At 35.8% G+C, this 12,293-nt stretch overlaps 1 protein-coding gene across 4 annotated transcripts in view; it reads left to right on the top strand.

Annotated features, from left to right (window-relative positions):
* USP47 (ubiquitin specific peptidase 47) overlaps window positions 1–12,293 on the top strand; it is a 59,527-nt gene that overhangs the window by 41,058 nt on the left and 6,176 nt on the right. For all 4 annotated transcript variants that reach the window (XM_065637112.1, XM_065637109.1, XM_065637111.1 and 1 more), the window contains 10 exons: window positions 1,107–1,219; window positions 2,119–2,223; window positions 3,243–3,450; window positions 3,884–3,999; window positions 5,051–5,170; window positions 6,363–7,140; window positions 8,926–9,101; window positions 9,288–9,368; window positions 10,428–10,543; window positions 11,857–11,975. In XM_065637112.1, coding sequence (XP_065493184.1) covers window positions 1,107–1,219; window positions 2,119–2,223; window positions 3,243–3,450; window positions 3,884–3,999; window positions 5,051–5,170; window positions 6,363–7,140; window positions 8,926–9,101; window positions 9,288–9,368; window positions 10,428–10,543; window positions 11,857–11,975 — 1,932 coding nt within the window. The remainder of the gene's footprint in view (window positions 1–1,106; window positions 1,220–2,118; window positions 2,224–3,242; window positions 3,451–3,883; window positions 4,000–5,050; window positions 5,171–6,362; window positions 7,141–8,925; window positions 9,102–9,287; window positions 9,369–10,427; window positions 10,544–11,856; window positions 11,976–12,293) is intronic.

Below are 12,293 nucleotides of genomic sequence, written 5' to 3' on the forward strand. Positions count from 1 at the left end.
TACTTTTTTGTTTTCCGTTATTTTCTCCATGAAGTTAACAATCGTATTTTCAGGGAGGGGAAAAACAAAGTATCTCACAAAGTCAATTTTGCTGGCTTCTCTTTGAGAATTCATTATATGGGGGACAGTAAAGTTATAAAAATACATTATTTGGTTTTAATTTAACAGTATCTTAAGTAGATGCTTTATACAGTTTTGAAGTGGATTCAACACAAGAAGGGTACTGTTAAAGCCTTTTGTCAACAACTTGATATAGTAGTAAGTCTTAAGAGCAACAAAAAATAATATTGTTTCAGTATTTGAACCCTTGAAACAGTATTATTCATTCTGAACAAGAAGTGGATGTAAATTGTGTATAGTTTATTCTTAAACAGCAGCCATAGACAAAGTCTATGAGTCAAGATCTGTCTTTGAAAATAGATTTTCCTGTAAGTGCTGTGATTCTTAATTCCTCAACAAGCAAATGAAGAAACTTAACTCTATTGATTGCTTGAACATGCCAAGCCCATTTTTAAGTCCAAAGAAATATTTGCCCAATTCCTTATGATAGGAGGGGCACCAGGATTAGAAGGCAACTGTATTTGCAAAAGTTGATTTTATTTTATTTTTTTTTTAGCTTGAAGTATTGCATGTTTTGGTTTTGTTTCTCTTTATGAAACAAAATCTCATGAAGTACACTGATCTGTATAAAGTGCAATATTTATTTTATCATTATATAGGTGATATCTTGTGACTTCTATTATCAGCTAATTCACTTTCTAAAACACATTTTACCTTTATTGCACAAACAGGCTCAAGTAGAGTCATCAGCCTTAGTGTATTTCTTTACAACAGTAAAGCTTCCATTATTGACACTGGAATATTAATCTTGCACTAATAGTATTTTCTTATGTTGCTGATGTATAATTAGAGGGAATAAAAGGCTGACTTTGGTTTCATTTAAATCATTAAAAAGAGAACAGGACATAGTATAGTTGGAAATTTGGGTGGCGAAGAAAGGGGGAAGAAGGCAAGAAAGATAAGTATGAAATATATCCATAGTTCCTAAGATGTTGCCCACCATGGGGAAAAAAATTTTTAAACTGTTGCTTTGTTTTTACTGGCAGAGTTTCTTGAGGCACATGAGTATCCAGAGCATATTAAACAATTGGTACAGAAAGAGAGAGAATTGGAAGAACAAGAAAAGAGGCAACGTGAAATTGAGCGGAACACTTGCAAGGTTAGAATTTCTGCTGAATAAAGTAAAAATACATTTCTAGTCAGAAATGTTTCTATAATAAATTGTAATTTTTCACTACAATACAAGGACTTTTTAATGGTAAGTGTATTGGTATTAATAACTCTTTAAAATGAATTGTACGCCTATTGGAAGGCTGTACATGATGGAGGCATCTGTTAGAGGTATTCACCAGAGACTTTTGAGTTCATGTCTTCCTTGTGAATTTGAATTGGTATTAAAACCAAAACAAAACTATAGTTAATCTGGTGTCACTTGATTTCAGCAAAATGAATTCTAAAGAGTATGTAATGCTGTATGTTACATGTTTCATACTGTTAAATCTCTTCAAATTGTGGCTCTTTACTTTGTGAAATGATGTTTCTTAAACTAATTTAAAATAGTTATTTGGCAGAAAGAGCAGAATCTTTTTCGAACCATAGATTCGATAGTAACAAACAAAATATGACATGACTTAAAAAGCATGACAGTCAGCTGGTCTGCCTATGAATAAAGTGATTGTTTTAGTAGAAGGTTCTTAATGGTTGCGAAATATGTAACTGTATATGAAAAAGGAATTTCACATTCATTATTCCTATGTGCATTTTGTTTTGGAGGATTTGCAAGATGCCTACAGTTTAAATGTGTTCTAGTTGGTACCCTACCTTGCAAAAGATACAGATATGCATATATACACATGTGCTATCTACTGTGCCTTTGATGTTTTATATCTGCTGTTGTGTAACAAGCTGAAAAGAAACTGTCCGATAGCTAGAGTAGAGCTAAATATGTATTTTACATTACATTGTTTGAACATAGGGTCATAAATTTAAAAGTACTGTAATATGAAAGGTATTTGCAAATACCTTTGTGATAATTTTTCTTACTTTTGTATTTCATAGATAAAGTTGTTCTGCATGCACCCTACAAAACAAATAATGATAGAGAACAGATTAGAAGTTCATAAGGACAGGACACTGAAGGAAGCTGTGGAAATAGCTTACAAGGTATGCTATGGATAACAGAATAGTTTAATTGTTAGATGTGATTTTTTTTTTTTTTTTTCTGCTGTTGTGTATCTTCAGTTTTTAAATTTCTAATGCTGTGGGTGTGTTTGGGGGAGCTGGCTGTGGGGCTTTTTGTGAGTTGTTTTTTGGGGTTGGTTTGGATTTTTTGTGGTGTGTTTTTGCGGGTTTTTTTAAGAGATGTGTTTGTTGGGGATTATTGACTGAGTTTTCTGTTAGTAGCCATCAGATAATTTCTGATTGGAATGATATAGCCTGCCCTCGTAAAAGGCAGTATGATCTTACATGCCGTTATTTTAAAATCAGATAGTGAGAAGTGCTGTTAGATTCACTGTAGTCTCAGTAGGTGGAAATAATTCTTAACACTTATATTTGTATTGCAGTAAAAATGTTGTGTTAGATATGTAATAAGAGAATTCTTTCAAGAAGCTTCCTGCATAGCTAATACAGTAACATCAGTGGGCATCAAAGGATATGGTGATGTTTGCCTTCCACAAACGGGTAGAAGTTGAAGACATCTATTCTTGTAGTCTTTGGTTCTTGCCATATGCGTCTGTGGCTGGGAGAGTACCAGCAAGGCAGTTAGAGATCTGGAATGTGTTGACAACTCCTTGGGATGCACAGGAGATAGTGGATACGACGTCCTCAGGCCTCTAAGATACCATTTGGTATAATGGATAGGCTTCGTGTTCCTTTGAATATACTTCTGGGACCTCTCTTCATGTGCTTATTTACATACTTTACAAATGTCCCTCTTCTCTACATCTTGATGCAGGCTTCTCTTTGGATTTTGAAAACATGTGTATTGCATGCGTGTGTATATAATATGTATGATGTATGCATGTGTTTTTTCTAAAACCAAATTGAAATTTGTGAATTCAAAAGATTTCTGGATGTACATGTACTGAGACATTTCTAGCTTACAAGGGGAAGACTAAACTCACAAGTAAGCCATTATTAAATGTTTTGGGGTTTTTTGTGTGTATGTGTGCATGATTTAGTTAATGGATTTAGAAGAGGCTGTTCCTTTGGATTGCTGTCGTCTTGTCAAATACGATGAGTTTCATGACTACTTGGAACGCTCTTATGAAGGAGAAGAGGATACGCCAATGGGTTTATTACTTGGAGGTGTCAAATCAACCTACATGTTTGACTTACTGTTGGAAACAAGAAGACCTGACCAAATTTTCCAGTGCTATAAACCTGGAGGTAAGACATCTAATTACATATAGAGACGGTTAGACTGAAATCATATATTGCATGATGGCATGGAAATAAAACTCGTAAAATGTAGAACTGTATTATAATGTATGAAAGAAAAACTTTGTTGCACTAAATTTTATAAAGCCAATACTCAGAACTACCTACTGTGCTGTGTTGTCAACTTGTTTTTAATTGAAGCAGTTCTAAGGTATACTAAAATTTGTCAAAACCGTGGAACATTTTTGCTTCTTTGGTGTTAAAATTGACTTGAAAAAGAAATTCTGCAATTGAACTGCTTTTCAAATTCATTACTGTTTCTATGTATTTAATGCAACCCCTTGTTCACTACATAAGACAAGCATATGTGTGTTTTCCTTGACTGTTGAATTCTGTCTTACATATAGATGTGGTTTTGTTTTCTTTTTCCTCTTCCCTACAGAGGTCATGGTAAAGGTTCATGTAGTTGACCTGAAGACTGAATCTGTTGCTCCTCCAATAAGCATACGAGCTTATTTGAATCAAACAGTTTCAGAATTTAAACAGCTAATTTCAAAGGTAATTTGCAGTCATTAAGGACTTGTATTACAGAGTTTTCATTCATTCTGACTGAAAGTGTGTTGTGATTTAAATATCTAAAATGAGAGCCTGCACCTTTTGCAGTTCATCTGTGCATCATGTCCAGTGGGGTTAGGTCAGTTGTTCAGCTGCGTTTGTCTGCTCACTGCTGCTAAAGGCAGCAATCTGCTTTTTGCTTCCATCCAGAGTTCTGCCCTGGCTTTTGCATGAGCTGAGCCCCTGTCTGGCCATATTGCTTACTAGCTTACCAGATAGTAAGTTTTTTGGGTAATCTGAAGAGTCAAGTTCATGTTCTTTTGAGTTAATACCCTGAATGACCTCACTGAGTATCCAGTCAGTGGCAGAACCAGTGAACTGTTACTATAGAACTGAACCAACATGTAACTTCCCCCATTGGCCTCAGGAATTGCAATTTACCATCCAAAGCTGTCCACATTCTCCATACAAACCCCCCTTTTCATCCCAGCAACTACTTGATATTAAGATGCAGATCAAGTTTTACATGGTCTTAAACCGTGGGATGTTATTGCTTCCGTTGAATGGGCAGACAGACATGTTACATGGTCAGTTCAGTCTAAAATAGTTCAGTGGTTGGTGTAATTTCATAATATTTGTTATGAAATGTGATTTCAGTAATTCGAATCAAGTCTTCTTAAGAATTAAGTGAACAGTATGCAAAACCTGATGCTTGAGATTTTTTTTCTCTTTTCAGTTGTTTCATACCCTAAATAATAAGACCAATTCCTTATATTCCTGGACATTAACAATTTGCCAGGTCTCTGCAAAGCCAAGCCGTTTTAGACTACTGACCTTTTGGAAAAACTAACAATTGCTACTTAGCAAAGGATGGCAGAAAGGACCTGGGACTGAACATGTTTGGGAAGTTTTCCCCCATGTTGTCTTTTGCAATTTATAAGTCAATAAACAAATGTCCTTTCCCTACTAATAACCTTAAAAATTAAATACTTGTTCCAGTGTTTGAAATTATGTATAATGTGCATGTTACCTCACTCTCGGTGTCTTATTTTAGGCCACACACCTGCCCGCTGAAACAATGCGAGTAGTGTTAGAGCGTTGCTACAATGACTTGCGTCTTCTGAATGTTTCCAGCAAAACACTGAAAGCTGAAGGCTTTTTTAGAAGTAACAAGGTACATGCTCTGTTTTTTAAATTGTTCATTTCATGTATTAGTAGGCTTCACCGTTGTGTTGTAAAAGGTATGGACATGTGTATCGGCTGCATATGAAACCAAGTATACATAACAAGGTAGAGCAGGTTCAGAATTGAACACCTGGTTGATACTCAGTGGTTAAAATGATGGTGAGGTTAACAACCTTGTGGTGAAGATTTTTTTTAAAGTCAGCCCTTCTTGGGGAACAAAGGTTGGTGTATTACTATGGAACCCACCTAATTTGCTTTCTAAAACTACTTAACAGCTGTGCCTGCTCTCAGTATTAGTGTTCTTAAGAAACAAATTTCAAAACTAAGAGCAAGTTTTTGATGGGATTTTGTCTTAAATTCAGTAGTTTTTACTATGGAAATTCCCCCCCCAGCCGAATTTATATTGTTTTTCCAAATAGACTTCTAGTAAATGGTTCAATAGTAGTTGTGTAATCTATTCAGAAAAGGAGTAACTTAGTGCTTAAATAACATCCATAGCATTGCCCTTTTTACTACAGTAGTTATAATCACATCTTTTAGTACATTTTGCACATGTTGTGTCTCTGAAATTTAAGCTCAAGAACACGCTATCCTTGATGAAGAAATATTAGTGACGGCTTTAATGGGTTATAGCTGAGCAAAACAATGGCGTTGACTTGTTACTCAGTTACTTCAAGCCCTTTCGCATTTGTCTTGTCACTACGCACAATGGCCTCTGACAAAGGGAAATGAGAAATTTGCTCCCTTGTGTTCTAATTTGTGCCGTTTCTTACCCATGTATGCATTTCAAGATTTCTTATTTATGATACTATGCTAGAAAATAAAGACTGCCATCTGTAGTTCTGGGGCTCCTTACTACTATAACTAGTCTTAGTGTACAGGTGAAGGGTGCATGTGAAGTGATACATAAATACACTTCTAAACATAAAAGTGTTTACTGCAGCTGGTCAGTCTGGTTACAGTTCACTCCAATCTTAACATGATTATGAAAATAAGGAAAAGTGAAATAGTTATTGAACTACAGACTCCTTAGGCTATCTCTTTTTAAACGTGTATTAATTTTTTTATAAAAGGTGGTGTTTCCTAGTGATGTAATTTCTAATGTGTGCTCAATTTGCTATTGTTATTTTTACTTTTATTTAAAATAACACTACATGATAAAACACTTATTTTATGTTCAGGTATTTATTGAAAGCTCAGAGTCTTTAGATCGACATGTGGCATATACAGATTCTCATTTATGGAAACTTTTGGATCGTCATGCAAATACAATCAGACTGTATGTTTCATTACCAGAGCAATCACCTGGATCTCAATTTAGACGAGCAGTTTATCAGAAGTCTAGTGGAGATGTAGGCAACTTGGATGAAGCCTGTGAAAGAGTAAAAGGACCTGTAGGTAGTATGAAATCTGTAGAGGCCATTCTGGAAGAAAGCACTGAAAAACTCAAAAGCTTGTCCCTGCAGCAGCAGCAGGAGGGAGATAACGGGGACAGCAGCAAAAGCACAGAAGCCAGTGATTTTGAAAACATCGAATCACCTTTAAATGAAATAGACTCTTCAGCATCAGCAGAAAACAGAGAACTTGAAAACCAAATTCAGATTTCCGATCCAGAAAACCTGCCGTCTGAGGAACGGTCAGATTCGGATGTAAATAACGACAGGAGCACAAGTTCGGTGGACAGTGACATCCTCAGCTCCAGTCACAGCAGTGACACCTTATGCAACGTGGACAATGCGCCGCTTCCCTTGGCTAATGGACTTGATTCTCATAGTATCACAAGTAGTAGGCGATCAAAAGCAAATCAGGGGAAGAAAGAAACCTGGGACACAGCGGAAGAAGATTCTGGAACAGATAGTGAATATGATGAAAGTGGCAAGAGCAGAGGAGAAGCACAATATATGTACTTTAAGTCAGAACCCTACCCTGCAGACGAAGGTTCAGGAGAAGGGCAAAAATGTATGTATTCTTTTTTTAAGTGCCTTAAAATAATCCAGCTTTTGTTACTATTTAACTCACATGCTGTGTTTAAAAGTCTAATGACAGTATTTAAAAACCTGATAATGTCAATTTAAAGCTAATGAAAGTGCGAAGATGGGACATGGTGTCACATTCAGCAAAAATCTAGCCTAATTTTGATCTTGTAGTAAGTGTTTATTTATTTGAACAGCATCTTGCTTTTTTGTTTTTAAGAAAATGAACAGCTACCTCTATGATACTTCTGTTTCCTTATATTGAAAGTGTTTTCTGGAGAGCAAGCTGAATTGTCTCTTGGTGAAAGGAAAATTGTTGCATTTGTTGATGACGATTCACCCGTTTCAGAATGCAATTATTTACTGTGGTTCACAGAGCTGTAATTCTGTTAACATTTAGATAAACAAACCTGAAAACTCCTAGTCATTCGACTGTAAATAAAATTCAAATACACTTGATATTGATCATTTAAATCAGTAGACTGTTGCTTTTCATTGACTGAAGTACAATAGGTACAATGAAATGTATGGATGACATGAAAATGTCCAAACAAGTTCAGTGTAGGAGCCTGAGTAGTATATTGATGGTCATAAAGATAAAGAATTTAAACAGTGCTCAGTACTGTGTATTGTATTATAACTAACAGAAGAGTAATTAAAGAATAGCAGGATATAAGATAAATATTTTGAAAGGCAAAGATTTCCATGTCAATTCATAAATCCTTATGTAATAATAATAGATAAAGAGTAAAATAGGTTTTGGTGATTATTTTTTTAATTAATATTTTAATTCTTAAAACCAGAGAGAAGTTTAATTACAACTACTAAAGTTCTAATAAAATTACTCCTTTAGCCTGAAAGGGTCTTTCTTTGGGGTTGATCTTGAACTAGTTCAATTTGTCTCTTTTGATAAGTCTAGTTGGATGCAGGAATTATTTATAACGGTAATTTTGACGCTTTCGTAGTATGCTCTATAAATGACTATCCTGGGGGGAAAGCTTTTATGTATTTTTAGTATGACAACATGAACAGATTTATAATTCAAATAACTTATTTGTTCAATTAAATAGTATGAATAGCAGGTTTTTTGTTCTAATTAGTCATGACACAATATAATCATACTGTAGTTTGTAGCATAGTCCATATTACGTATCTTAAGAAACACAATTTCTAAAGATAAACTATTCACTTCGCTGTCCAGAATTTCATATTACTATAGTGGCTTTTCCTTAATTACAAAATTATTCCATGAAAAAATCCCTTAATCTAGACTAGAACTTGCCATGTGATATCGTGTGGCCTTCCAGAACAGAGTTAACCAAACTTTTTAATCCTGAAAGCCAGGATTAAAAAAAAAGGTTTAGTGGGATGTGCCTGGCCAGCCCCAGCTCAGCAGCACTTCCCTCCTTCCCTTGAGGCAGGAGAAACCTGTAGTGGGATTATCTGCAGACTCCCCATCTGATTCTCGTTTTGTTGTCTTACCAAATGGAGAAGAAACCACTTTGCTCCCCTGCTTCACTGCTTGCAGAACAGGGCAGTTTGGTGCTGTGGTGTCTTCCAGGAGCATCTACCCATAAACACTTAAAATACAACAAAGCTCTTATAGGTTACAGTAACACCCTCAGATAGAAGGTAAATGTGGCTGTAATTCTGACACTTCGGTACTGGTTTGCTGCAAGTGGTAACTCTGAATATATGGAAATAATACACTGGAGTGCTTTTTTTTTTTGGTGGCGGTGCGGTGTTTCATGCCATTTTTATTTTTACTTAGGGCTGGTGGTGCATGTTGATAAAAGAATTACCCTGTCCGCCTTCAAGCAACATCTGGAGCCTTTTGTTGGAGTTCCGTCTTCTCACTTCAAAGTCTTCAGAGTCTATGCCAGCAATCAAGAATTCGAGAGTGTTCGGCTGAATGAGACACTTTCGTCATTTTCTGATGACAACAAGGTTATTCAGCAGTTATTTTGAATCATTAAAAATATATTGGTACAATATAGACAAACTTAAAAAACATAATTTACAACTTCCAGTTAACTTACCAGGTTAAATCATTACATTGGTCTTGGTAGTGTGTTCCAAAATGTAATTTTGATTTTGTTATCAGTTCTAACAGATACTCCTTTTGCCTTCTAGATAACTATTAGACTTGGAAGAGCTCTTAAGAAGGGTGAATACAGAGTCAAAGTCTATCAGCTTTTGGTAAATGAGCCAGAGGTAAGGCATGGAATATTTCAAGATTGATTTATGAAAATATTAGTATGTCCCTTGACCAAGGTTTTCCTCTGAAATCTTGGGGGAAAAAAAAGAAATTCCCTCTTTCCTCTGCATTTTCCTGCAAGTTTTCCTGGATTTAGAAAGGGAACTTGATATTATTTCTGTTTATGCTGTTCTAAGTATACAATTGGAATGTGATCAACATCTCTCTGAAGTGTCTCTGTGCAGTATAAATGGAGGACAAATGAAAATAACTGTTTTCCTTAAATGTATGAAAGTCATGAAGAATTCTTTCCAAATAGGAAACTGTTTTTGCTCACGGTTGCAGTTTTCAGTAATATTGCACTGATAAAATTTGTCACATTCATTCACTGCAGACAGCGCTTATCAGAATGGTCAGCTGGATAATAGTCCTCCCTATGTGAAACAAGCCTGAAACAAAAATGCCTCTCTTGCAATAATGTAGTTTACTTGCTTGTTACATCTTTCGGGACATGAAAAGTATAAAAGTGATTCACTGTATGTATTGCAGTCTTCGAAAGCTGACTTTCTATGCACCTGAATTTCTGATTTTATTTTTTTGGACCAAACTGCAGAATACACATTAATAATGGATAAGCACAAGAGACTGAAGCTAAACTGATAAAGCAGGCAATAAGATAAATTTAAAAGTAAATTCTAGTCATGGAGTTCTGGTCTGTCTGATCAATGAAAGTCAAGAAAGTGGCACTCGTGTTATCATGTGGCTTATTTACTTTAAAAGCTCCTTTCAAATTGTTTAGAATTTTAATGTAATGCTAGCAATAAGTAATACAGACACAAGACATTATTTTCTGCAGTGTGTTCAGAGTGTTTGAATGACCTGTCAAAGGGCTGCTACTACACAAATTAGTTAAGCCTAATTTTAATCAATTAATTGCCTACCTTGTTTATGAAAATCATTCTAATGGTCATTTTGCCAGGTGGATGGGACTGGTCACAAAACATGAACAGGAGGTAAATCTACTTGATTGTGTTCAAAAAAAATTGTCTTTAATCACTTTGTATCTATCTTCACAGCCATGCAAGTTTCTTCTAGATGCAGTTTTTGCTAAAGGAATGACTGTCCGACAGTCAAAAGAGGAGCTGCTTCCTCAGCTTCGAGAACAATGCGGCCTAGACTTGACAATTGACAGGTAAAGAGACAGCAATCCATTGAAGTTACCTGATTAAATATTACTTTAAAATGTGGGGTTTTTTCTTTTGTGGAGAAAGGAAGTTTGAAAGGAGCGGAAATATTTACTGTGGTCTTTTGAATCAGTTTGTGGATACAAACGTTAATTTAGCAATTCTTGGCTTTCGTCTCATATAGAATGACATAGGCAATAATATTGACATAGAACTGCCTGTGTGCAACATGTCTACAGGTTTAGATCTGGGAAGTGTTGTTCTCTCTAAGGATGATTTTCTTCAGAAAGGAGGGGATTAAGTAAATCAATTCACATAAAGCCACCTTCTCTCTAGTTGCACACTCAGCATAGATCACTGCAGCAAACTGCCTCAAGCATTATCACAGGGGGTGTGTACAGCATTGGTCCAGCACCATCTTCCCTTTACCCATAAGCGATTATCTCATCAAGGCTGAACTCGCTTTGGGGCCTTAATTGCACATACTCTCTGCTGTCAGTTACAAGGGGTGCAGTATTTATTGTAGAATAGCTGACACTGCATCACTAGAATAAAGAAAACCTGTAAGATGTGGTAAACAAGCTGGTGGGGCCTTGGTGTGAGCCTGAATTTAGACTGGAGCAAGTGTTGGCCTTTTCCTGTTGAGAAAAGGAGAAGAAACCTAGTTCTGGACCAGTTTTTTTTCTCCTTTCCTCGCCGTGACTGGACTACAGGATTTTTGACTGCCATACTTGGGTTTATGTTCTCTAGTGGCCTGTAGTTATGGACTGCATCACAAAATTTGTCTGCTTTTGTGTGTGGAGAAACAATTACAGTTAAAGCTTTGTACTTGTGTTTAATCTCATTTTAGTCATTTATACCTTTCTTTACCCCATATCTAAATCCTTTTATATTGTCAGTGGATTGATGCAGTAGAAGTACGTACATAAATCAGACACCAATCTTTTTCTAATCCTCCACCCCTCTTTTTCTTCCCCATTTCCTCCTCAAAAAAAAAAATTCTCAGCAGTGTTTGGGAATATTCTGTTTTCTTATCCTAAATAGGAAACTATTCTTCTAAATCCCTACAGTTTTCTTGCACTGAACAAACACAACATACGCTCATTTTCCTTGTGTTTAGGAGTGGTGCAGCACTAAGAGGTAGTGATACCTTGCTGTCAGGCTATTGCAGAATGTTCAGCTCATTCCTGATAGACCTAACCAAACTTCACATAAATGAGTTGTACTTCAGTTTTGTCAGAAAATATTCAGTTTTGATCTCTGGCAGTGATGTTTATGAGCAGATAAAAACTCAAGTGTTTTCTTCACAATGTGTTTACAGGTTTCGCCTACGAAAGAAAACCTGGAAGAACCCAGGCACTGTGTTTCTGGATTATCATATCTATGAAGAAGATATCAATATTTCAAGCAATTGGGAGGTCTTCTTAGAAATACTTGATGGTAATAATGATACAATGTCAAGAGAAAGATAATGTTAGAGACTTTTTGTCTTTAGAGAGCATTGGAAAATGTACTTTCCCTTTTTTCCTTTTGTTTTAAAGATTGCCATTTGGTAGCATTTTATTAGGAAAAAATAGAAAACTTTGCATGAAACTGAGAGACTGGAGGTTGTGCAAGTGCAGATTTCCTGGGACTATGATATGCTAAAGGTCTAACAGCAGTACTGTTTTGTAGGTTTATTGGAAACTTTTGGACATAGTGTAGTTCTGGAGGCAGTTTTTTGCATGTGTGTGTTTTCATTGTACATAAAAGCTATAG

The sequence above is a fragment of the Caloenas nicobarica genome, chromosome 5 (assembly GCF_036013445.1).
Source record: "Caloenas nicobarica isolate bCalNic1 chromosome 5, bCalNic1.hap1, whole genome shotgun sequence".
Taxonomy (NCBI): domain Eukaryota; kingdom Metazoa; phylum Chordata; class Aves; order Columbiformes; family Columbidae; genus Caloenas; species Caloenas nicobarica.